Source organism: Arachis hypogaea, chromosome 4 (genome assembly GCF_003086295.3).
Source record: "Arachis hypogaea cultivar Tifrunner chromosome 4, arahy.Tifrunner.gnm2.J5K5, whole genome shotgun sequence".
NCBI classification, from domain to species: domain Eukaryota; kingdom Viridiplantae; phylum Streptophyta; class Magnoliopsida; order Fabales; family Fabaceae; genus Arachis; species Arachis hypogaea.
Window position 1 is genome coordinate 111959237 of NC_092039.1, and position 26748 is coordinate 111985984.

At 33.8% G+C, this 26748-nt stretch overlaps 1 protein-coding gene across 1 annotated transcript; it reads left to right on the plus strand.

Annotated features, from left to right (window-relative positions):
* Positions 1–328: 328 nt before the first annotated feature.
* On the plus strand, positions 329–18325 carry LOC112797293 (LOB domain-containing protein 30). The gene is made up of 2 exons (XM_025840145.3): positions 329–820; positions 17764–18325. Exons 1-2 carry the CDS (start codon positions 470–472, stop codon positions 18178–18180), a joined length of 768 nt encoding a protein of 255 aa, XP_025695930.1. The 5' UTR covers positions 329–469; the 3' UTR covers positions 18181–18325.
* The last annotated feature ends 8423 nt before the right edge of the window (positions 18326–26748 follow it).

Consider the following 26748-nt stretch of genomic DNA (forward strand, 5'->3'; position numbering starts at 1 on the left):
GATAATCAAAAAAAATCTAATCAATAACAAGCTAACAAGCATTTTTAAACTTCACTTCATATTTATTAATTATCATTAATAAATTATTATTTAAATTTTAATTTTTAAAAAATAAATTATTCATTATTCATTATTTACCTATATTTTTCATAATACAAATGTTTGTAAGGTGGCCATGTAACTCATGTTTTCCTTCACGCAAATGACCAACTTTGGAGATTAAGGCTTTTCTCCCTCGCGTGGCTGTAAAACCACCTTCATTTTTTTTTCCATTTAAACCCCCACTCATAAATTTTCTAGCCCCACCAGCCCCATTTTCATACATATTAATACCCCTCTTCTCTTCTTCTCTTTCCTTATCAAATATTATTATGCTTGCATTAAAACCCTAGCTTTTCCCATAGAGGTATCTATATATATATAGTCATCAAAAGAAAAGAGTAGTAGTGAGGACGTTTACCGATTAGACATGAGTGCAAGCACAAGCCGTGGCGGCGGCCGCGGCGGCGGTAGCAGTGGCGCTAGTGGGAGTGGTACCAAAGGTAAGGGTAGTGGCGGTCCTTGCGGCGCTTGCAAGTTTCTGAGGAAGAAATGTGATCCGGGATGTGTCTTTGCTCCGTACTTCGATCCTGATCAAGGTGCAATCTACTTTGCATCGGTGCACAAGGTTTTTGGGGCTAGCAACGTTGGTAAGCTTCTTTCCAAAATTCCAGTTCATAAGAGGCTTGATGCTGTTATTAGTATTTGTTATGAAGCACAAGCACGAATGAGAGACCCTGTTTATGGATGTGTTGGTCAAATCTGTACCCTTCAACAACAGGTACTATTTATTTTCAAATTTTCAATTGAGATTACTCGTCATATAACATAAATTAAGATGATTACTCATCTTACTTTATTTAGCATTTATTTTACACTACAACAATTAATGAATGTAAAATAAAATAAATTATGATGAATTTTGGCTAAATTTTTTTTGTTATTAAATATTTTTTTATTTAAAATTTTCAATTGAGATTACTCATCATATAACATAAATTAAGATGATTATGTGATCCATTCTGATGTGTTCTTCGTAGTTCATTGTTTGCTTCCTTTGGCTATCTTAATTCTACAATAAACTAATTAAATAAATATTTAGGTTTTAGTAATCTCATCTTCTTATGTATTTTTCACCTTGACTCGGGAATAAATAAATTTTTAACGTACAAAATATATAATTATGATAGAATACACAAATTAAAAATTGTTATATTTAATTTACAAGGTAATATGTTGAGTGTATAAAAAATATTATTTTTAATGCTATATATTTCGATTCATTTTAGTATAATTAAAAGTATTTTAAGGACATGATGAGTTACAATAAGGAAATAAATTTCTAAAAATAAAAAATAAAAATACAAACTACCCATTAACTTTTATAATACATTTAACGCATAACAATTTAAAAAAAATATAATTAATTTATATTTTTTATTCAAAATTCAAATTTCGAATACTTGTTAATTACCAAGACTTTTCTGAATATACATTAAATTTTAAGAATACGAAAACAAAACCAAATTTATAGTAGTCTTGTAACTTCTTTCATTTTAATTTGTTTGTTAGCAAATAAATGAGAATGGATTAACAACCCCCATTTTCAGATGTTCACACCGCTTTTGGATGGTTTTCGTGCCATTTTTGCACAAATTAAGTGAAAGCACGAAAGGAGAGACTGAAATTGAATCTACTACTTTCAATTTTGTATATGTTGATGAATATATAGTAATTTGTTTAGGAAAGCCTCTAATAAACGAAGTTTAATTTATGTTTTAATTCTAAGATGAAAACTCACGTACAAATTAATATTTAAAAATTATTAAATAATTTAATAAATTTGACTAAATTATCATCTAATAATTCTTAACTATTAATTTCACACGAAAATAATTATATATAAATCTTCACCTAATTCTAATACGTAAATAAAAAGATCTCTCTAATCTGCATTAGTATTCCTTCAACACAATACCTTATTACCAGAAATGCTTTGTGTGCACCAAAAAATAAAATAGAAAAGAAAAGAGAAAAAATTGTTAAAAAATAATATTTTAATTTGTTTTTTATTTTTATTTTTTTTATAAAATTTTAAAAATAAAAATGTAAATCAACCCATCTTAAAAATTACCAGCGAATTTCTAAACATTTCAATGAAATTAAGCCACAACTCTTAATTAAATTATTAGACCGGTTAACAACAAATTTAGAAAAAAAAATGATCAAATGATAAGTGGTTGGATGTAACATGAATTTAGTTCTTAGTTTTTGCTGGTTTTAGGGGGATATGGTTGGTTAGTTTCTAGGGCTTAATTAAACAATATTATAGTCACTGTCTTTAATTTTTTTTCTAAAGGACCAAAATATATGTATTCTGATATTTTTTTTCTTAAAATGAACATAAAAATAAAAATGAATATCACATTTCATAACTTTTAATTACACTCATTTTCTTTCAAACAAAGCTACGAAATTAACATGTAACTCTAACTTTATTATCAGACATACAAACATAGCTTTAGTCTCACTTAATCAATAGAATCCACCTAGTGAGTTAGAAACTTGTTGTATTTCTAAGACAATTTTTTTTAATACAGTTAGAGTAATACTTTAAATTAATTAATCAGTTTCTATTTTCTAGAAAAATATAAAACTAATTTTTTTAAGAGTATATACATACATAAATCTCCAAAAATTTTTGTGTTTTGACATTTTTATCCCAAAAATTTTTTATTACGTTGAGATTTCTAAACTTTACAAAAATAAGACATATAAAAATTTTTGTCACACTTTCGAAAATTTATTTATCGAATTGAAAATAATAGGTCTGAGTTAGTGGTAGAACTTGAAACAAAAATTTAACATTAAAATTTAATAATAATATTATTTATATTAAAATAAAATTTGTAAATATAATTATTCTTTAAGTTTGTTACTAATAAGATAATAATCAATAATTCTATATATAAAAAATATAAAATAGTTTATAATTATACTCTTTAAATCTTTAGTGACTTGAAATCTTCAATAATTGAATCAGAACTAAATTTTTCAGCAATTTCTTTCTCAATTTCTTTTTTTTTATTATTTTCATTGCTGAAAATGATTGCTTGTTGTAAAACTGGAAGAGTTAATAGGAGACGAATCAATCTATCAATCAAGAGAATTGCTTGTTGAATAAAGAGACGCGAAATACGAATAAAGAAACTGTTAGTGAACCTGGGTACTTTAAGTCATAATAAAGTATTTAAGCCAATTGAACTATTTTTTATTTTTTTTAAAAAATACTACTAATTTTTTTTATAAAAAAATTGGGGAACCATAGTTCCCATTATCTTAACTAAACTCCGCCTCTAAGTCTGACTAACGTACAATTTTTTTGAAACAACAAATTTTCCTATCTAAAATTTCTTACTATTTGGATATATACTTTTTTTAAAAATATTAAAGATTAATTATTTTTTTATTAATAATTAGATATCTAATATTTAAAAAAATAGAGATCAAATTATTATTATTATTATTATTATTATTATTATTATTATTATTATTATTATTATTATTATTATTATTAATTAATTAATTAATTAATTAATTAATTAATCCGATATAAAAATTGTTATTGGTAAATTTGAGATATATGTATTATGGGGTTTCTGAATGAACATCAATGTGGATTGTATATTACACATGTAAATATGGCATGAATTAATGTTGTCCATACTCGAGTTGCATGAGATGGCTTAACTGTAGATCAAAATTTCTTTTTCACAAAAATTAAGTTGGGTTTATAAGATACAAAATCATCTATGTGAAAAGCTCTTACATAAAAGAAGCGCACTAAATGTTATAAATTATTCGTTTAAACTTTAAACTTTGAAAAATGATGATTCATAGTATGTATGCCTTTTTTATAATAATTTTCTTTTGAATAAAGTTATATAATTCAAATTTATTACTTTATAAATTAACACATTTTTTCTTATGATTTTAAAAAGTTGGGATGTTCTAAGTGTGTACGTAAAAAATCAGTTATTAAATTAGTTATCGGTATAAAATATATATTAAAATATGAAATAATATTAAAAATAAATTAAATAATATATGTATTTATATACAATATCTAATATTAATTTAATAATTAATTTTTTATGTGTACATAGTATTTTGTTTGAAGATATTTAAAAAATATTTTTTTAAAATTAACTTGTGTTTATTACAACTAAAAAGTTAATAAAATCTTATATATTAATAAATATTTAGATTTACTCTTAATTAAATTATTGATGAAAAATTTTATTTGCAATCAAATTTTTTATTTATGTCTATTATAATTATTTTAAATTTTAAAATTATTTTTCTAAATACATTATTATTGTTTGTGTATATTTATTGAAAGTTATTTTTAATTTACTAAATATAAATACTACTATTTAAAAAAATTATCTTTTTAAAATCAACTTTAATCAACTTCTTACAAAAAGTAAAATATTTATCAAATTAAACATAAAATTTATTACAAGTTTGATACACAGACATATCCCATAATGAGACCTTAATTAAGTGAATGAAACTCTCTAATAATGAATCATGAAGAGAGAATAATAAAAGATGTAAAGGGAAAAAAGTTTCTAAGAGTATAATATTAGTGAGTATCAAAAAGTTATTACTATACAAAATTCAAATTCATAGTTTCATTTTTTTCTTTGTACAATATAATTAGGTGAAAACTCAAATATAGTTAATTTCATATAAAGATAACTAAAATTCGTTAAATAATTTAACAGATTTGACTAAATTATCATCTAACAACTCTCAGCTATTAATTCCAACTATACCTGAATTTTCATTTATAATCATATTACAATCAATTATCTAAATATTTTTCTTGTATAAAGATATTGGTTTACATAACCATTCTTGATTGCTATGATAGGATCTTTTTCTATGATGTATGTTGTTAAACTTGCTTATGCTACTTATGAGTATTGGTTAACAATAATAATTTCTCCCCATGAAGTGAATATCCGCGAGGATTTACCTGTCGAGAGATGAATTTGGAGAGTATTTTCTACTCATAAAAACAAAGAACGAATATCCGATTAATAAACGGGGTAGTGAAAGTAGGAGAAGAAGTATCCTCCCGTGGATATTTGTGTAATACCCATTAGTATAAAATTACTATAATATCTCCAATATATATATATATATATATATATATATATATATATATATATATATATATATATATATATATATATATATATATATATATATACACGTCTCTGGTGGCCGTGGTTTCGGTGGCTAGTAGTGGCTATAGGTTGACCAACCAATGAGAAACTGACAGTTGGAGTGTGGTATATTGTCCTCAAGCCTTGTATTAATTTGTTAGTTACGATAAATCTTGGTTAGTTTCTTAAGGCTAGTGGTGTAGATAAATGATTAGCCAAGGGATATGGATGTCATTTAGTGGAATAGCCTGTTGGCGATTGAGGGCATGGCCAGCAACCACCAAAAATGGGCGAGATATGCAATGGACATTGTTAGAGAAAATCAGCGCGCGATGGAAGAAAGTCATGTGGTTTCGATGTCAAATTTTGTGGGCTTAATCACTCTAGCGACAGCATCTCCGTTCTTCAAGGACATCAAGCACCTGAGACATATGAATGATGGAGACAGCGAAGCTTTTCATTTGAAGAGAATATCAAGCACTGCAAATCAAGCTCGAGGGTGGCAGAGAGAAGGCTTGAGGACCTTGTCAGCGCAGTGGTGGTCCAAACCACCAACAGAGCCAGAAAACTCCAGTGCACACCAAAGATCAAGCAGCAGCGACAAGCAGCATAGACACATGTAGCAATACCTTCTGTTGAGGCGGACTAGGTCAGATCCAAGTGCATCAATGATGGTGGGATGGAATGGGTGGATATCTTCTTGTAGCAAGTGTAGAGAAAAGGCCGGCAAGGAAGGTGGAGCTGATCTATGGTGGTTCAGTAGAAGAAATGGGTTGGGATTAGGTAAGCTCTCTCAGTTCGGGTCGAAACCTGATCTATTTCACTCAGGACTAGTTTTTAGCCCAAATCTAAACACCAAAAAGACAAGAAAAAGTTGATTATCCACATCTATATTTTCAAGTTTTTTCGTGAAAGTCAAACCGCCACGTGTTATGTTATTACAAGTTCATCACTCTTAGCCACCATAGCCATGGCTTTTCCCAAGCCATATATATATATATATATATATATATATATATATATATATATATATATATATATATATATATATATATATATATATATATATAATTAAAAACCCCTAGATTTTCTTATCTGCCTCACAACCTCACCCTTGCAACCGCCCCTCCCTCGCTCTCAGTCTCTAGAATCACATATTCACCCACTCTCAATCTCACTCTTACATAATCAAAGCCTCCACTCATCAGCCTCATCTTGTCATCTCCTCAACCTCATATTCGTCGGTATTTTCCTGTTTCTCCTTCTCAAGTCAACCACATTACTCTTATCGTCAATGTTGTTCTGCATCACACCATTCATCGCCGCTTCCAGCAACGTCACCGCCTGTGAATTGTCGCTGCCTGTAGATTGTCGCGTCTTGGTTGTTTCCTCCTCCATCTCATCTTCTCTGCTCATCTTTTTCTTTTTCTTTTATATTTTCTTCTTCCAATCTTTCTTCTTATGCAAAGTTTCAATCTTTTCAGTTAATCAAGGATTTGAGACGTTCTCATCTCTTTGGAAGGAAAAGAAAGAAGAATATTTGAGAACAATGAAAATGTTCTATTTTGCATTCTTTTAGTTCTATTTTGTATTTTTGTGAATGTAATATATTTTTATTGTGTATTTAATGTTTATTTTCTTGCCAAATCTGGATCTAGAATGGATAGAAAACAAATCTGATTTAGTTATGATGTAATCAAATAATATTTTCTCAAGCCTACGAGAGAGGATTGACACCGATAGGGAATGGTTATGGTACCTCGACTGTTAAAAATAGGTATTCACTTGCTTGACTGACAAGGAGAAGTCTGAGAGAACTTACTCGAAGTGGGTTTCTACTTGCTTGAGAAAAATCCATACGTGTAGCACTCAATCATCGTTTTATCATCCAACATGTTATCTAGTGATTTCATAAAATATGGAATGGATATGTATTGCAAGAGGGTCGGCTCATGATTCAGGCATTCCAATCTTACATGTGTAAGGCAGAAGCTTCCAAAAATGGTTTTCCAAAAATGGGTGATCAAAAAATCGAATCATTATGCGTATCTTGGTGATCGTTACTTTTGGTGTTATTTCTTTTTGGCTGACTCATCTTCCTGTTCTATTGATCAGAAGCATCCAGCAGTGCCGCATTGTCACGTGATCCAAAAAAGGTGGTCCAAATTGTCAACTGGGTGGCGAAAATACTGCCCAGTTGGTGGGGAGGTACCTACCTTGGGTTGCACACAACCTTCTTAATGAACGTTATGTTTACAATAGAATATGACCAACGCTTTAGAGAAATGATAGTAGTTCTTTGCGGTATGTTTCGAGATTAGAAACCTAGGAACCGCTCATCATAAAATAGGCCAAATATGCGGACTGGTGGTAGTGGCTTGAAATAAAATCCGAATCATTTTGATAGAATATGAAACCTTTTTTTATGACATTTTGGTTCCTGAACCAATTTTAAAAATCCTAATCCCCAAATTGACTTCTCTTTCTTCAGACCTTTTGTTTTCTTTTCTTCGTAGCTATTTTGCAGACCTTCTATTCTCTATATTCAAATGGCTAGTAGGAATAACGCAGTTGGGAGCTCAAAAAACCTACGCTTTAATGGAAGCAATTTTCGGAGAACCACAAAAATGGAGCATGTCTTTCTTTATTTAACAGTAATTTCTACTCTAACTCCTTTACCAATTCCATGTACCCCATCTGACATTTCAGCCTCTTTTTCAACTTCATCATCAAAAGCTTTTCCTTGCCTTTCATTTTCTGCAATAAGCTTATCCAACTGTACTTCAAGCTTTTGAGACAAGATTTTATAATCAAAATCGTCCTTAATTTTCAACATATTTTCAACTTTTATAGCTTGAAAATAAAATACACAGTAATCTGTCTGCCAAAAAAGCAAACCAAGTCAAATATCAATAATGTTTTTAGTTTCATATAACAGTAATAGTAACATATTAAGAACTTTGATAATAAGTCAATCAGAATCTATGATGAATCGATGATTGAATGAGGAATAAATGATTTCAAATTATTAGAAAAAAACAAATATTAACTAGCCGTTAGATAGGATATGCAAATTAAGATAATAATAATTTTAACAACAGTAAATAAATGCATTGATAAGAATAAAGGTAGAATCTAAAATAATCAATTCATTTAAGAGAGGGTTATCTATTTATAAATAAAAAGGATATCAAGTCTAATATCTTCAACAACATTATTAAAACTACAAGTAAAATATAAATTCCTGTATTCTGGGTCCTGGAATGCAACTCAAGGGATGAATATATGCAACTATTAACTTCAGGGACTTCTTTAAGGCTTGAATATAATTTCAAGGACCACTTTGAGACTTAACTCTTAGGAGAATAGTTGCTTTAGATCATTGTTTACCTACTAGCCCATGCCTCTACTTACCTAATTGTTCTTTACATTTCACTACTTTACTTTATTGGTGTAGTTATGTATCTCTTTTTGTTCCAATCGACATCTTTGATTCTAAAACAGAGCCATGTACTATACCTTCAAAAGAAATGACTATGTTATCTCAAGGTGGTTTTATTTGCGGATGTTTGTGTAGAACAAAGTTGTTCTTCAGAGAGGGTATTAAATTGACTTATCACTAGTGTTAGAAAAAACACAAAAGCCCATCATCATAAGAGAGCATTTGGTTGTTGTCTTTGTCTTTCTGAGATATGGACACGGTGACACATGTTCTCTGTTTGGTTCAATGAGACACAATTTTTAGATAGATATGGAAGGACACAAATAGAGACAAAGACACAAAACTTGTTTCCATCCAAATAGTTGAGTTACTGAGACATAATTTATGAGACACTAATATTTCACACTTTACACTTATTTAATTTTCAAATTTCCAAAATTTTATACTCTCATTCTCCTAAACTTATCTCCCTCCTACTAGCATCTTCCACCTCTCTCCAACTCCTTATTCTATTTTCCGTGGCTCATCATTCCTTCCTCCATCCTCCATCTTTCCTCCGCCACTATCTTCGCCTCCATAACTATTCCTTAACACCCTGTTATCCTAAGCCTTACCTCTAGCCATAAAGCAAAGGATAGCAAAGTGTCACGACAGTTCTAAAGCTTACAATATATAATATATATTCAAGAATTTATATAACTAGAAGCTCGATGAAGGAATAACAGCTCAAAGTCGCATAAAGTGGAATTACAAAATGCGAAGCGTTCATACACGATAACTAAAATGCGTAGGCACAGATAGAACAAGATATAATATATATATATATATATATATATATATATATATATATATATATATATATATATATATATATAACCTTGTAGATAACTCCAGGATACACAAGGTAGTACTTAATTTAAACAAGACATATATATAAGTGTGAAATACCAAAAAGAGTTTTGAAGTTTAACTGAATACAACAGAGTTTTGAAGTTTAAAACAACTTATACAACTTATCTCTCAAATCAAGCCTCTAAGGCCATAAAGTCTAAAATAAAAATGTGAGAGAAAGTACTACAACAAAATAATCAAAATATCATAATAGATCATAAGATCCTCCGCTCCGTCACAATCTCGCAACTCACTGAGGTGGGTTATGACCTGCATCTGAAAAACAACAACAACATATGGTATGAGAACCAGAGGTTCTCAATATGGTAACAGTTCCCGATATATAAGATGTAAGGTTTCGGGATACCAAAGGCAATCCTAGAACTTCACACCAATACAAATATTCAAGCTTAGAATAAATAAATAACTCAAACCATAAACAGGGTATTCTATCTTAAGGAATTTCTAACTAACATAGCACCGCTGTCCCACAGCCTTCGCCAGCCTAACCTCCTTGCGATCCCATTGCCACCTCCTACCAAGTCTCCTAAATCCCAGCAGGAAAACACAAGTAATGTAGATAAGTAAAGCACAAGTAGAGTACATGTACAACAAATAGAACAATTAGCAAGTAACATGTGATTCATTTAGGCATAATAGAAATTAAGCAAAGCACACACACGTAGAAGATGTATATAATGAATGCCTTTTCTATTGGCTCGTGATATCACTTGTCAATCCATAAATGCCAACCCGACACATCCTCCTGAATGTAGCCTTCCTGCCACACCCAGAGATATAGGCTCTGCACACTCATGCAGCAGGAAAATCTGCCACACTGGAGATATAGGCTCCACACACTCATGTAGTAGGGAGTCTGCTACACCAAAGATATAAGCTCTACACACTCATGCAGCAAGGAAGGAAACAACAAAAACTGTCTCATCATAAATCATTCCTAAGATATAGTGTTGAACACACTCTTACAGCAGAAAAACTGCCACGCCATGGACATAGACCCTGCACACTCCCATATAATCCAATAATTTCATCATTCCTTTCCAAGTTCTTAACTCATCATAACCATCACTGGTTTCCAACTTCTCAAATTCATCATAAGTATTTCCATTCCTCAAAAATCTCTTCAACCATGTACTTCGCAACTCAGCATTCACCAACATGACTCATCAATAATCATCATCTAACAACATATATGTCATCACATTCAACTCATTCAACCTCCATCCAAATCATCATCAAGCATAACATTTATATACAACTAATCATACAATCACATCATTCAAACCTATCTTAAGGTCAACTAGCCTAAGGTTCACGAAACATTACATATTACATAAAGAAAACTGAAACCATACCTTGGCTGATTCCCACACAACTCAAAACACCAAGCAAAACCACCAAGCATCACTCCAACAAACTCTAAAACTCAATCTAACATCATACAACATATCCCGTCAAACCTAGGGTTTACGAAAATAACTAAACACAAGTGTTTAGTGAAATATTACCTTACTCAATGATATTAGGGATAAAGTCATCATTGTGAATCATCAACCATAACCGGGAAGAGCCTTTCCATATAGTGCTATTTTTGTATGTTAGAAATGTCCTCGTACTATGGATTTACCAATGCAATGTCTCGGGTGTAACAGAACATAAATGGATCGATACGTGATCTTCCATTCCTTATTTTGTGCCTTTTCGGGTCTTCTTGGTCAAGCTGACTGACTGGCGTGCTAATGAGGCTTTGGAAGAGCGAAGACTTTCTGACGGGCTAATCTTATGATTGATGGTTCCGATGGACAATACTACTTAGAATTCCCATCAGAAGCTAAGAACGGTAAGCCGTCAGGTCAAAGTACGTATTTGAGGATTGCCTCTCCATGACAGATGTCTTCCTCCTAATTTTCCAATAACAAATTCAAATAGGCTTGACCCTTCTGCTTGTGTTATTTGTGACTGCTGGACCCTCTGCATAATCATTGATTATTGACTTCTCCGTAATCAAACCTGCCATCGACCCCTGTTGATAACCTGTCCTTGTAACTTTTGCCCTGCTATTCCCACTCTGATAGAAGCCTTCTTTCTTCAACCTGCGGAAAAAAGCCGATAGTAGTACAGTAAGTGATGCCTTCCTCTTCAGCGGCACACATAATTGGCTATCGTAAAGGCATATGGACAAAAACCCGAACGAAAGAAAGTTGACCCCTAAACAAACAAAATCACAAAACTTACTCAAAAACTAAACCTAAAAACACAGAATTATTAGGGCTGGAAACTGGAGGTTGATTTTGGAGTTCTTACATACAAATTTTCATTATAAATGATGGGCTCGACAAGAGTTTCGCGTGGCCGCGAACGACTCGTCAATCGGAGCTCTGCAGCTTAAGTTATGATCAAAACAAGGTTTGGGTGAATAGTAAATCCCGAAACCTCTCTCTCTCTCTCTCTCTCTCTCTCTCTCTCTCTCTCTCTCTTTCTCTCTCTCTCTTCTTAAAAATGAGGTTGAATGCCTCTTAGTTAGGGTATTTATATGTTGGACTTGGGCCCGGTCCAACCCGCTAACTATTTTTGGTCCGTTTGTCCCATTTTGGGCCAAAATCTTTAAGATTAGTGCCCGATTTTTGATTCTAAATAATTTTTGTTCTTTCAAAACAATAAATTCAATTTTTCAAAATCTTATTTTTTTAAAATACGTGGTACCGGATAGACTAGAGCCGGTACTAGTACGTATTTTTATAAAAGTTTTCCACAAAAGATATATTTTCCCACTCAGAAAAATGAATTGAATTTAAAATTTACCTTTTTATTTTCAAAATATCATTTCTATATTTTCAAATCTTTTTCAGGCAGTATAAAATTATTTTATTAAAACGGTTATTCTAGTTTTTACAGTTCCCTCCGAAACCGCCAGTGCCACCACCGCTGTCATGTCCTCCTCTCTTTGTCCTCCCCTTCACTCTCTACCGTCCACTACCGCCTTTCTCCCTTTTCCTCTTCTCGTCGCCCTCTCTCCTACTCTTCCTCTTCGCCCATCGTATTTCGATCACCCTCTCTTCTCGATGATTTCAAAGAGTTGAGTGTGGGGTACTACGAGCATCTGCCACTTCGGATGACGAAGGACGGCAGAGACACAGTGGAGGTGGAGGTGAAGGTGTATTTCGAGTACATATGATTTGGGGAAGGACTATGGAGAAGAAGGGTTGTAACACTCTAATATTCAAATCCTTATACTTGAGTCATAAGTTAATGATAATAAGGTGGTATGACTCTCAAGGGGGATTTTTAATACATAATTTATAAGTATAAATGAAAGGAGTAAATATAAAATCGCAAATTTGTGACACTCACGCATCGACAGCTAAAGATAAAGCATGAAGTTGAAAGTGATATACAGTTAAAGGCATTAAGGAGAATAAGAGAAGGACAATATATAGATATATAACATAAGTTAATAGCCACTAGTCGTGACCCGCGAAGTTTAGGTCGGCTAGGGTACAGTATAACAGTAGTTGACAACAGTATCTCCTAATCTCTCCCAAAAGAAACATAAAAAGTCTCTATAGGCAAGTTCAAAAGAGTTCAATACATAATATAGGCTTTTTAAAATAAAGGTGGGGAGATTCTAAGCAAAATATAAAGTAGAGAATATAAAGATCTTCGCCGTCTCTCAGATGAACCACAACTCACTTCTGAGCACCTGAATTTGTATCTGAAAAACAAGAGATATATATACGGAATGAGAACCCCCGACCCATGGGTTCCCAGTACGGTAAAAGTGCCAAATAAATACAATGCATTGTAATAAAAACTCACTAAGCATCCTAAACTTTCTTTCACTAATTTTCATCCTATGTTCTCGCTAATCCATAAATAGGCAACTGTCATAAGGGAATGCTAAATCTAACTCATCTTTCTCATGCTTCCTAACTTTTTAACTCTCCAACAAATCAGAATCAAAATCATAAACAAAATCATCACCAGTTATTCAATCTCAGCAATTCTATATCAATGCTTCATATCCTCACTTGGAGCAAGTGAAATCACTTCACTGCGTCCACCCAGGGAGCTCAAATTATCTCATTTTCTACCTGGAGCAGTGAAATCACTCCACTGTGTCTACCCAAGGAACTCAAATTACCTCATTCAATAATAATCAGTATAAATTAATCATATCATTACTGCATCTCAACAAGAATAGCCCTCAGCGTCAATCGACACCAGTATGAGAAACCTCTCAGTTGTACAAACACAAGCAATACAGACAAGTAATACACAATAAAGTACAAGTAGAACAAGTAGCACATAATCAGGTAGCATAGCATATATGATATATCAATAAACAAATAGGCAAACCCAAACAATTCAAACATATGCAAATGATGTATGCCTACCCTATGACTGATGATATCATCTGTCGGTTATATAGCCAACCCGACACGTCTTGGTAGCTAACCATGGACAAAAACACCCATGCGGAGAAGGTGGGCTTCAGCTACAACCCCTTTGCTACTACCTATTAAACATAGAGCCAGTGAAATAACCACTATTGTGACTACTACCCAGGAGGGTGTTTAAAAGCTCAACCTGGAGCGAGTGGAATCACCACTACTGTCGCTACTACCCAGTCGTCACAATCTGTGACCTGGAGCAAGTGGGACGAACCACAACCCTTGCTATTGCCCAGGATCTCAAAACATACATTCATTCAGTTTAAAATCAATCATCATTGTTATCAAATCTCAAACATTAACCAGGAGCAAGAGGAACGAACCACAACCCTTGCTACTACCCAGGTATCACAAATACACATTCATTCATTATCACTCTTCATTATTACCAATTTTCAAACAATGACCCGGAGCAAGCGGGATGAACCACGATCTTTGCTACTACCCAGGTATCACAGACATACATTCATTCAAAACTCCATAATTAAACTCATTTATCATAATTCTCCTTCCCCATCTCATATTCAGAGCAAATGGACAACGCCACTGCCTACTACCCTGGGTCACACGTTACATTCATTTTCAAACCATCATTTCTGCACTTCCTCAATCACGATTCATTACTCCAAGTCTTTCTTCATCAACAAGTTATCACATTTCCTAGCTTCTTCTCATTACTAGGCATACTATAAAAATTTAGGACTTAAAGGATGAAAATGGAGGCTTAGAAGTTTGAGATTCGGATTTAAAAACTCAAAAATCAATTTTTGCTGAAAACGGGGTCACGCGTGCGCGTCGCCTACGCGCACGCTTGGGAAGTAGAGAGGTAGCGTGACGCGTGCGCGTCAGTTACGCGTATGCGTGGATGCGTTTTGTGCTCCTCACACAAAACTGGCACGTAACCATCACAACTCTCTGGAATTTATACCATGCTCCTGCATCAATACAGTGATGCATACGCGTCGGCCAGGTGCACACGTGAGAGAGTAAAAATCGTGAGTGACGCGTGCGCATTGGCCATGCATGCGCGTCGGAGTACGTTTTACCAAAAATTTTACTAAGTTTAAAAAGCTGCAAGATTACATTTTCAAACCCCAAACTTCTGACGGGCAAAACTTTTTCGTTTCAAATCATTTTCTACCCGTTCTTTGAACGACATAAACATCTCGGATCCAATTTTATTTCTAAATAAGTTTGATCCAAATCGGGAATTTGGAGACCAAGTTATGTTCTGTCAAAGTAGACCGAAATTACAACTTTCATAAAAACCAACAAAAACTAAATTTTCAACACAAACCAATTTCAAACCTTTTCAAAACCAACCAAAACTTACCAAAATCAACCTCAAGCCTCCTCAACTCATATTTTTAACATTCTCATTAAATTCACATTCCACCAATCCACCATTTTTACCATCTCAATCAAATAACTCAATTTTAAACAAAATACCATATCATATCTTTCATTCCACATCCCAAGTTCCAACAATACCAATTCCATCAACCCCCAATACATATAAATCCATATCATCGTATACAACTCACATACATTATCAACAAAGACATTAATTCCTCCCTCAAAACCAATAACCACATAGTCCATACAATCCTTTGTAACCAAATAACAACAATAACGATTCCATTCAACCTCATATGACATCACACAATACACACATCACTTACCTTCCTTACCTCTTTCTGGCATCCGGCCCAAGATTCACGGCCTTCGGCCCCAAATTCACAATTTAAATGTATATTTCACAAACTAATATTTATTATCCAATTCATCAAATTTTTAACACACCAAACATACAAATTCACACAATTCTCAACCCAATCATTAATTTACATTACATATCAACTATACATATTAGTACCAACCATTTACACAATCCAAACTTAATGCTAGGGGCATCTAGCCTAGGAATTCTCATCACACCACACGGTACTTAAATGAAACTTAAACTGTACCTCTTGTAGCCAAAATAATTGAGCTTCTTCTTAGAAGTCTCCACCAACTCTTAGCTCCAAGCATCACCAAGGCCCCACAAGCAATATCAATCTTCCAATTGTGCACCAAAATCAACCAATACTCTAACATAACCAATTTCACACTTACAATCAATCTAGGGTTCATGAAAATGATAAAGCATAAGATTGGAGGATTTTTTACCTTATCCCACTGAAGTTTGTGATGAATATCACCCATGGCTCATACTAGAGCACTCCTAAACAACCAAAATCACAAGATTTCCTCAAAATCCAAATTAAATTTGAATTTAAAGAGAAAAATAAAATTTGGGTAGAGGACAGTAGAATACTCACCGCAAAACTTAGATAGAATTGTAGAGGATGAAAAGAGCGATGTGTAGCCGTAAACGGCTCGTCAATCGGAGTTTCGGAGAGAAAGTTATGGTGATTTGAAGTTTGGAAAGCTAGGTTCTCTTTCTCTCTTCTCTCTATCCGCCCCCTCTCTCATTCTCTAGGGTAAATGAGCTGAAATACTCATAACTAATATTTATATATGTTGTGTTTTGGGTCCACTTAGGCCTGGTTTACTTGTTTTAGTCTGTTGGCCCAATTTTGGGCCAAAACCTTTAAGATTAGAGTTTTAAATAGTATTTTAAATATTTCTAGCTTTCCAAATTATAATTTCTCATTTTCTAACCTTATTTACTTATAATTAATTTATTCAGCTGCCGTACCAGATAGATCTCAGCCGGTATTATCGGTCAAATTTTCAGTGCGCATTTTTATTCAGAAAACTATGTTTTCCGACTCAGAAAAATTTACTGAGTCCACATATCATATTTAAATTATCAAATTCTAATTGCTAAATTTTCTAATCATATTCGCTCCTATTTAATTTATTATTTAATTAATTACGGTTTGACTGGATTTTACAAGAGTGAGGTGGCACTGAAAGAGATCTCTATCTGTTTCCATTATTTTCTTTAATAAAAAAATAAAAATTATTGAATTGATTTTTGAAAGAGATCTTGTTGGTAATAATAATTTGAGTTGATGTTTAATTATTTATTTATCTTTTGATTGGATAATTTATTTTTGGTTATGAATGATGGAGGAGAAAAATAGGTGGTGGTAGATGAAAAGTTTGAGTGATGATAGTAAAAATAGAAGATGAGGATATTATAAATTTTTTAAGATTTTGTGTGTTTTATATATTTGTTTTGCCAAACATAAAATATGTATATATATTTTGTATTTATGTTTTCTTAATTTATATATCAATGTCTATGTTTCAGTGTATATACTAATTAAACAGAGTCTATGGGTAGTATATGCAAATTTAAAATCAACATGATAGAAAGTTAGAAACAGCCTACTATAATAGTATTCGACTGATCATGATGGAATTTATAATAGGATAAATCGAAAATAAGTAGCTATTTAGGTATTACCGAGATAAATTTTGAGAGAAATAAATAGTATAAATAAAAGATTATATAATTATAATAAGAAAATAGTAAAATCGTGATGAATTTTTTGTTTATTAGGAATTTTTTTTTTTGCTTAAAGTAAAGAGAATTCAGAATTGTGTTCTTAATTAGTCATACTATTTCTCCTATGACTAATTTTCATATAAACATCATTAAACACTTAGTCAACAATGTAATGTTTTTCATTTGTGACATTTTCTGATCTCTTTTTCTTTTATGTAGGTGTTGGCTTTACAAGCTGAACTCTCATTCTTACAAAATCATCTTGCTACAATGGAGATACGACAACCGCCACCAATTCCTCCAACGCAAGGAGTACCGACATCACCTATTTTCTCAGTTGCAGACTTACCAACGGTTGTGGGTGTTGCCCCCACCACCTTATCAATGCCGGCCACTTTTGATCCATCTTCCCACTTTGATCCAGCAACTTGGGCTATGTATCAACGGGCCATGATGGACCCACGGCAATACATGGCTGTTTCAAGCCCAATAGGCCCAACTGCTAGTGGTGATGTTGATCTCCAAACAGTTGCATGTGAGCTCATCAATAGGCACGTGCCTTTGCAAGCACCACCTCAGACTTCTGGTTCCAATGTTGCATCGACGCCAGCTCCATCACTTAGTTCTTCTAAGTGATCAAAAACATATTTACATCTTTGAACTTTAAGCAACTGATCTTTAATTTTCGTCTCGTTAATCATAAATAATTATGGAGGAATGTTTGAGTTTTCTTATTAGGTGGATGTTTCGTTGAGAAAATAAAATCATAGTTACTGTATCGATAGTATATCATTATCCTTAGCCCTTCCTTCTTTAGTTTTTTCTGTAAAAACACTGGGCAGTGAACTTATTAGTTATTAATACATATGTGAAATATTTTTAAGGTGTAAAATTTTAATTTTCTTTTAAGTGGAAACTCAAATAAAAATGCTTTGAATTGTTTTAAGTGAAGATACAAATTTAATATTCACAAATATTATATTATTAATTTACCCGAAAAATAATTTGTTTATCTTATAAAAACGATTACCGACTTTTTTTCCAATGCTAATATTTAAATTTGTATTATCATGTGAATACAACTTTAGATACAAAATATGGCCCCCAAAATCAACATAGAAGAAATCGTTATTCCATTTATTTATACATAATAAACAAAAGAAATAAACCTGTTTTTATGACAAATTCAACACACACAGAGTAAAAGTATTTAATAAACATAAACTGATAAGTGAAGGGAGAAAAAAGAGGAAAGAAAATAGAAAAAAAAAATTATTTTTAATATTTGATTTAAGAAAAAAAATCATAAAAAATAGGCAAATAATATAAAAGAGATCGTGGGAATAACTGTATTTTAATCTCCTTTTATGTTAGATGAAAAAGTGATAGAAAATTTGTTATATTATTTTGTTTTAATATTATTTTTTTAATATATTTTATAATATAAAAGTAAAATTATCTTTTATAATATGTTTTTATTAACTAAATATATCAAAAAATAAAAATTTACTTAATTTTTTTCTCTTTATTTCTTTTTTATTTATTTATTTTCTTTCAACCAAATAAAACTTAAGTATAAAAAGTATCATAATATTAACATGTGTGACTACAACGAAAATAAAAAGAAAACACTAATAATTCGATATTGAGAACCATGGTTGAAACGCAGAGGCAGAATTTTCAACAAGTATGTTCGAAATAAATACAAAATATATTAATAATTTGATCTAGTACAATTTTATTTTATAAGAATAAATACTATTTGATTCCTAGAATTTGGAATAAAAATCAAAATTGTTTCTAACTTTTTTTCGTTCAAAATAGTTTTTAGCGTTATGTTTAATATTAAACTATGTTTTTAAACACAATAATTTTTAAATGATAGAAATACCTCTTTGTTTAGTTTCAATTGCATCACATCGACGACCACACCACTACTTCCCTTTCCATGGTCATCACCATGAATAATAGCATACTTCAAAATTTTCAAATTCAACAATAACAACAAATAACTTCTCTTTCAAATTCAACAACAAAAAAAGGATAGAGAGAGCATCATCCGTTCCTCAGCAAAGATGAATCGAAAAAGCTTCTCACTAGTCTTTCACTGGTGGTGGCAACTGTGTGGTAGTAATAACAGTAAATGTGGATGGACGGCAAAAGGGTAACATATCACAGCAATAGTGGCACTGCACAGAAAAGGACAAGGGACAACATAGAAACAACAATTTCACGCATTGAACCCTAAATTTTGCTTTCCTTTTCAAATTTTAATTTTCATTTGGTTGTAGAATTCAAGGGAAAAGGACAATATCCTTTTTAATTTGACTTCTTCTAGTTGTCTTTTTTATTTTTTTCTCCTTCTTCAACCTATTTTTCTTGTTCATGTAAAATTTTATCATTTTTTAGTCTTTGTTGTGTGTGAATTCTTGTAACCTTGAAATTTTTGTTACGAAAGAGTTGACCTGTTGGATTTCACTTTTGATTTGGGTGACTGTGTATTTCTCAATTTTAGAATATTGTATATGTAATTAGTTGTTAAATGTTATTTGAAATCATTATTTATTTTTGAGAAAGTATAGGGGCCAACACACCTACCAGTCAACGTAAAAAATTTTTTAAAAATTAATTTTGAAATTTTTTAAAAATCAGACTTCGAATAATTAGAATTAGGCAACGTAACCTCCTCGAAACGCAGGGATATTCTCACGTCAACCTTCCTTCCCATGCGTCAACCTTTAGTTGCGCAGACCCTTTGCTGACACTACATCTCTGCCGCCGCTGGAGGGAGTTCTCGTGCGAGTTGCACCTGCATTCCTTCACGTCGCCGTTGGGAGTTTTGCGCGAGTAGCAGGATCATCCCCTTACATCACACTCCTCCATCGCACCACCATCGGTCTTTTTTCATCTTCTTTCAATATAATTTGAATATTTTTCGATATAATTTGGATGTTTTTTTTTTTGGTATATTATAGATGTTATTTTTCATGTAAAGTGGATACCTTTTTTGATATAATTTGGATATTCTTTTAGTATAAATATATGTGTAGTTTAATTTATTTTTAATGTGTATTTGTATTCTAACATGTATTTTATATTTGTGGTTGATTTTGATATACACGTAGCATAACTCTTAAAAAAATAAAGATCAAATTATTATTATTATAAGAAATTAATTAATCCGACATAAAAATTGTTATTGGTAAATTTGGGATATGTATTATGCGATTTCAGAATGAATATCAGCATAAATTATTGTATATTACACATTCAAATGTGGCATGAATCTTATTTAGATTCACTCTTAATTAAATTATTGATGTAAAATTTTATTTGCAATTAAATTTTATATTTATGTCTATTATAATTATTTTAAATTTTAAAATCATTTTTTTAAATACATTATTGTTGTTTGTATATATTTATTGAAAATTATTTTTAATTTACCAAATATAAATACTACTATTTTAATTTTTTTAAATAAACTTTAATCAACCTGTTACGAAAAATAAAAAATTTATCAAATTAAACCTAAGACTTATTGCAAGTTTGGCACATAGACATCGTTTCTCATAACGAGACCTTAATTAAGTGAAACTCTCTAATAATTAATAACGAAGAGAGAATAATAAAAAATATAAAGGGGAAAAAAGTTTATGAGAGTATAATATTGGTGAGTATCAAATAGCTATTACTATACAAAATTCAAATTCATAGTTTCATTTTTTTTCTTCGTACAATATAATTAGGTGAAAATTCAGGTACAGTTAACTTCATATAAAGTTAATAACTAAAATTTATTAAATAATTTAACAAATTTGATTTAATTATCTTCTAACAACTGTCAACTATCAATTTTATACAAAGTTAATTATACCTGAATTTTCATCTATAATCATGTTACAATCAATTATCTAAGTGTCTTTCTTGTATAAAGATCTTGGCTTATATAACGATTCTTGCATATTGATTGTTATGATAGGAGCTTCTTCTATGATACATGTTGTTAAACTTGCTTATGCTACTTACGAGTATTAGTTAAGAATAATAATTTTCCTGATAAAGTGGGTATCCACAAAGATTTACCCGTCAATGGATGGATTTGAAGAGTATTTTCTACTCATGGAAACAAAGAACGGATATCCAATTAATAGATAGGGTAGATAAGGCAGGAGAAGAAGTATCCTCCCTGTGGATACCCGTTTAATACACATTAGTATAAAATTACTATAATATCTCCAATATATATATATATATATATATATATATATATATATATATATATATATATATGTTCCGAGGGTTACCTGAAACTGTAGGTCGATCTCGGTCGAGATCTTCTGTGTTGGTCGGAGCCGACGTGTCCGGCAGGTGTATAGCGGCCGGAGCTGGTGTGTCCCACTTGTGGAACTGAGAGTGCTGCTGATCCTTTATCACCGAAGGGTGGGGGGTACCTGCAAGGGACTCCGATGCTTAAGTTAGCAAGCGTATTAAGCAGGTATTGAGTATAATCAGAGTATGAGTTATACCTGGGTGCTCCAGTGTATTTATAATGGTGAGATGTGGCCTTCTGTGGATAAGATAAGTTAGTTATCTTATCTTATCTTTATCTTATCTTTAAGTGAGGTCATCTTATTTTTAAGGGAACCGCCCTTCTCTCTATAGGCTTGGGCTGCCTTGGGATTTGGGGCGTGTTCCTCTATTTGGGCCCTTCTTTGGGCTTTCCTGGGGACTTGGCCGAGCTCTTTAAGAAGAGGTCGGATTGTCCTGACCTGAAGAGGTCGGTCGCTTTGTCTGTAGAACATCTCGGGTCGGACAACTCGACCCAGGATATGAACAGTGCCCCTGCTTGAGCTCGGTTTTCTTTTTGAGATCGAGTCCTTGACTTCGGTCTTTCTTTGGTGAAGCCGAACTCAAGCATTTTGTCGACTCCTTTGCAGCAGCTTTGAATGTAGAACATTTCTTCTAAAAGACGCGCGCTTTTATATCGGCGCTTTTTTGGGAACGTGCGAGGGTTTAATGCCCTCTTTAATTTGAGCATTAATTGCCCCGTTTCCCTTTGGCTCTTTATTTCGATTTTGAAAACCCAGAAACGGTTTCTCTCCTTTTGCCCTTTCCATAACTTCTTTTCTCCGCTCTCTCCACTCTCTGTTTTTTGTTTGCGCTTCTGCTTTCTTTGTGTTGCGGCGTCGTTTGGCGTTTCTGGAGCCTTAGGTCTTGCGTTTCTTCCTGCGACATTGCTCTTGTTCGCGTTCTTTGTGAGAAGGCATTCCCAGATTTCATCTTCCATCTTCAGTTTCTTTGAAGCTCGCTGCTCTTTCCAGGTTGGTACTAGCTTTCTTGCTTCTTTCGTAGCTTCGTCTTTAGTTTTTTGGTGAAGTTCTGATTTTGCATGTTTGAAAGTTTGAATCTTTTCGTGGTCTTGTATTTGCTTGTCGCTGTAACATGCTTTTCCTATCTTTCTCTTTTGAATTTTCTTGGCATTTCTATCGAGGCATTCTAGGGTTTTACTGTTGCTTCTGGTTGTTTTCTGTCTGATACGGATAGAAAATCTGCATCTGTTTCTCACTTTTGGAGATTGCTTTTTGTCTGATCTTGAAAAAGGTTGCATCTTTAATGGTCTCTGGTTGGCGTGCTTGATGTTTGGGAATGATTTTTGCTTGGTAGACTGTAATGACTTTTTGTGTTTTTCTTTGAAAAATATTTGCTGTTTTGAATTCTTTCTGAGAAATGCTGGGGTGCAAGCTGTAGATCTTGCCTGAAAACCTTGCTTTGTTATTGCCTCCAAAGGATGCCCCAGGACTTTGGTTTGAGTCTTGGGATTTTTCTTTTCTTGTTTCTTCACCTGTATCGTATTGACCGAGTTGTTTTCTCCCTTTGTCCGGGATATTTTTAGTAACCCCATCTTCTTTTCTTACTTGTAGGATTAGTTGGCCTCATGTCTTCTCGCAATAACGTTGTAGAGATGTCTTCCAGAGTTCCCGAGGGGATGTCTGATTGGCTGGACTCCCTTGTTTTGTTTTGTGTTTCTGTTGTGGATGTTGAATTTTGCACATAGCTGAGGAAGCGCCATAGGATTTGTGGTAACAATGCTCGTGAGGAGGATTACGAGCTTGTTGCTCCTGATTCTGATGAGAGAGTTTGTTTTCTGACTTCCATTGAGAGGGAGCGTCCCTTCTTATATGCCTATGAATACTTCTTCAGCCAATTGAACGTTTCTTTTCCTTTTACTGCTTTTGAGACCGACCTGTTGTGGTCGTGTAATATTGCTCCATCCCAGCTTCACCCTAATTCCTGGGGTTTTATTAAAATTTTTCAACTTCTCTGTTGTGAATTAGATGTAACACCTTCCCATACTCTTTTCCTTTATTTGTTTGTTTCCGCCAAGCCTGGCGGTTCTTCAAAAAAGAAGGCTTCCTGAGTTTCCTTCAGATTCGCCCAGGGCCACAAAGTTTTTGCTATGTATGATGAGTCCTTTAAGGACTTCAAGAATTACTTCTTTAAGGTTCTTGCTGTCGAGGGGGCCCGCCCCTTTTTTCTTGACGAAAATGATGAGCCTTCTTTTCCTCTAGAGTGGCAGAGGGATGTGAGAGTGTCTCGTTATACTTGGGAGATGCTTGATGATGTTGAGCGTGATTTTGTTGTTGTTCTTGAGGATCTATGGGGGAAACCGCCCCATCTTGATACAAAAAGGTTTTTGAATGACCCATCCTTGGTTCGGACTGTTTTGGGTATTTGTCTGACTTGTCTCTTGTACTTGTTTCTTTAATTTTTTCTTCCTCTTGTTTGTGATCGTCTTTCTTTGTTGTGGCTATTTCTGTAGAGATGTCAAAGAATAACGACTCCATGAAGGCTTTTAAAAGGGCAAAGAAAGCAACTGCTGCTCTGAACATCTCGGCCAAAGTGGTCGGCGAGGGGTCTTCTCAGATCCCAGTGAAGCCTCCTGTGTCGAGTTCTCTTGGGCCAAAGAAAGTAATTCCTACTCCTCGGTTTCATCAGGTCGATCCTCCTCAGACTTCTGCCGTTGCTTCTAGTGTCCCTCCCTTAAAAAAGCAAAAAACATCCGAGCCCTTTAACTTGGATGCCCCGGACTTTGATGCTATCGAGTTTGTTGACCAACAAATTGCCCCCTATAGTGGGCTTTCCATGGACGGCGTGTCTCTTCTTCAGCATCTAGATTTTATTACCAAAAGTAGTGTGAAGATGGCTCATATGGGTGCAGCTATGAACAGTTCAGGGGATCCCGATTCATGCTACAAAATCCTTCATGGAGGAGGCTAAGTCAGAATTTGATCGGATCAAGGGTCTGAAGGATGAGTTGGAGGTGAAGTTGGCAAAGGTGGAGAAGGAGCTGGAGGGTGAGAAGGCCAGCTCTATTGCCTTGGCTGCTTCTTTGAAGTTCGTTGAGGACATGGCACTGAAGCATAAGGATAGCTATGTCTCGGCTTATAGGGAATTGATGCATCTCCGGGATGATTTGGAAACTGCTCGGATTAATTATGGTGAGCTTCAGGGTCACCTTGTGGGCAGCGTAACTGCCACCTCTGAGAACCTGATGGAGCAGTTCCGGATTATCGCTCCTGATGCCAACTTGACTCTCATCAGCCTGGACAATGTTGTGAGGGATGGTAAGATTGTCCCTGATGACCAGGATGATGATGAGGCGAACCCTCCCCCAGTGCCTTCTCTTAAAGTGTCGACCTCCTCAGTTCCTCCCGTTACATCCGATCCGGATTGCCAAATTCTGAACCGGGATGATGGAACTGTAGATGTTGTGCCTATTCAGACTTGCCCTCTTTCTCCCCGTACTGATGCTTTCGGGAAGGCTCCAGATCTTGGTTGATTTCCTTTAAGTATTTGTGTAAATAGTCCGGTTTGTGGGCTTTGAACTCTTTTTTTTTTGTGAATGATGTTTAATTGACTGTTGATACTCCAGTTGCTATTTTTAGCAACTTTATTTTGAAAACAAAATGGTTTCTCTGAGGTTGATTTTGGTGGCCTCTTTGAAGCTTTGTCATACTATGCTTTCATTGTGCTCTAGCAGGGTATCTGTTGGAATCTCGCTGCTTGGCCTCTTTAGATTGCTTTCGTACTTTTTGATTGTAGCTTGGATCCTTTTGAGGTCGTGACTTGTGGGGGGTCCAACTTGTTTCTCGGTTTCCTCGCCTTTGTTTGTATTTTTAGTGCCTTATAACCGATTTCTTTATGTTGGTCCCCTTCTAAGTTATTTTTGTAATCCTCTTTCCTGGACCTTTGCCAGGTCTCTTTAAGGGATTACTTTTATAACTTATCTTTGTAGGAGACCGACTTCGTTAGGTCGATCTTTTCCTAGTTGTTTTTGTAATCCTCTTTCTTGGACCTTAGTTGGGTCTCTTTCAGGGATTACTTTTACAACTTGTTTTGTAGGAGACTGACTTCGTTAGGTCGATTTTTTCTAAGTTGTTTTTGTAATCCTCTTTCTTGGACCTTTATTAGGTCTCTTTCAGGGATTACTTTTACAACTTGTCTTGTAGGAGACCGACTTCGTTAGGTCGATCTCTTCTAAGTTGTTTTTGTAATCCTCTTTCTTGGACCTTTATTAGGTCTCTTCAGGGATTACTTTTACAACTTGTCTTGTAGGAGACCGACTTCGTTAGGTCGATCTCTTCTAAGTTATTTTTGTAATCCTCTTTCTTGGACCTTTGCTAGGTCTCTTTCAGGGATTACTTTTACAACTTGTCTTTGTAGGAGACCGACTTCGTTAGGTCGATCTCTTCTAAGTTATAGCAATTCCTCTTTAATAGGGTTGGCCAGACCTCTTTCCAGTGCATCTGTGAATTGGGTGCCATTATCCGTGGTGATGGAGTTTGGAACCCCGAACCTGGTAATAATGTTCCTATATAGGAATTTCTGACTTCTTTGAGCAGTGGCGTTGGCTAGGGGTTCTGCCTCGATCCATTTTGTGAAGTAGTCTACCCCTGCTATGAGGAACTTGACTTGTCCCGATCCCTGGGGAAAGGGTCCGAGAAGATCGAGTCACCACTTTGCAAATGGCCATGGTGAGGTTACACTGATGAGTTTTTCTGGCGGGGCGATGTGAAAGTTGGCATGCTTCTGACATGATGGACATGTCTTTACAAATTCGGTAGCTTCCTTTTGTAGAGTTGGCCAATAGAATCCTGCCCGTAGTACCTTTCTGGTGAGAGCTTACGCTCCGAGATGATT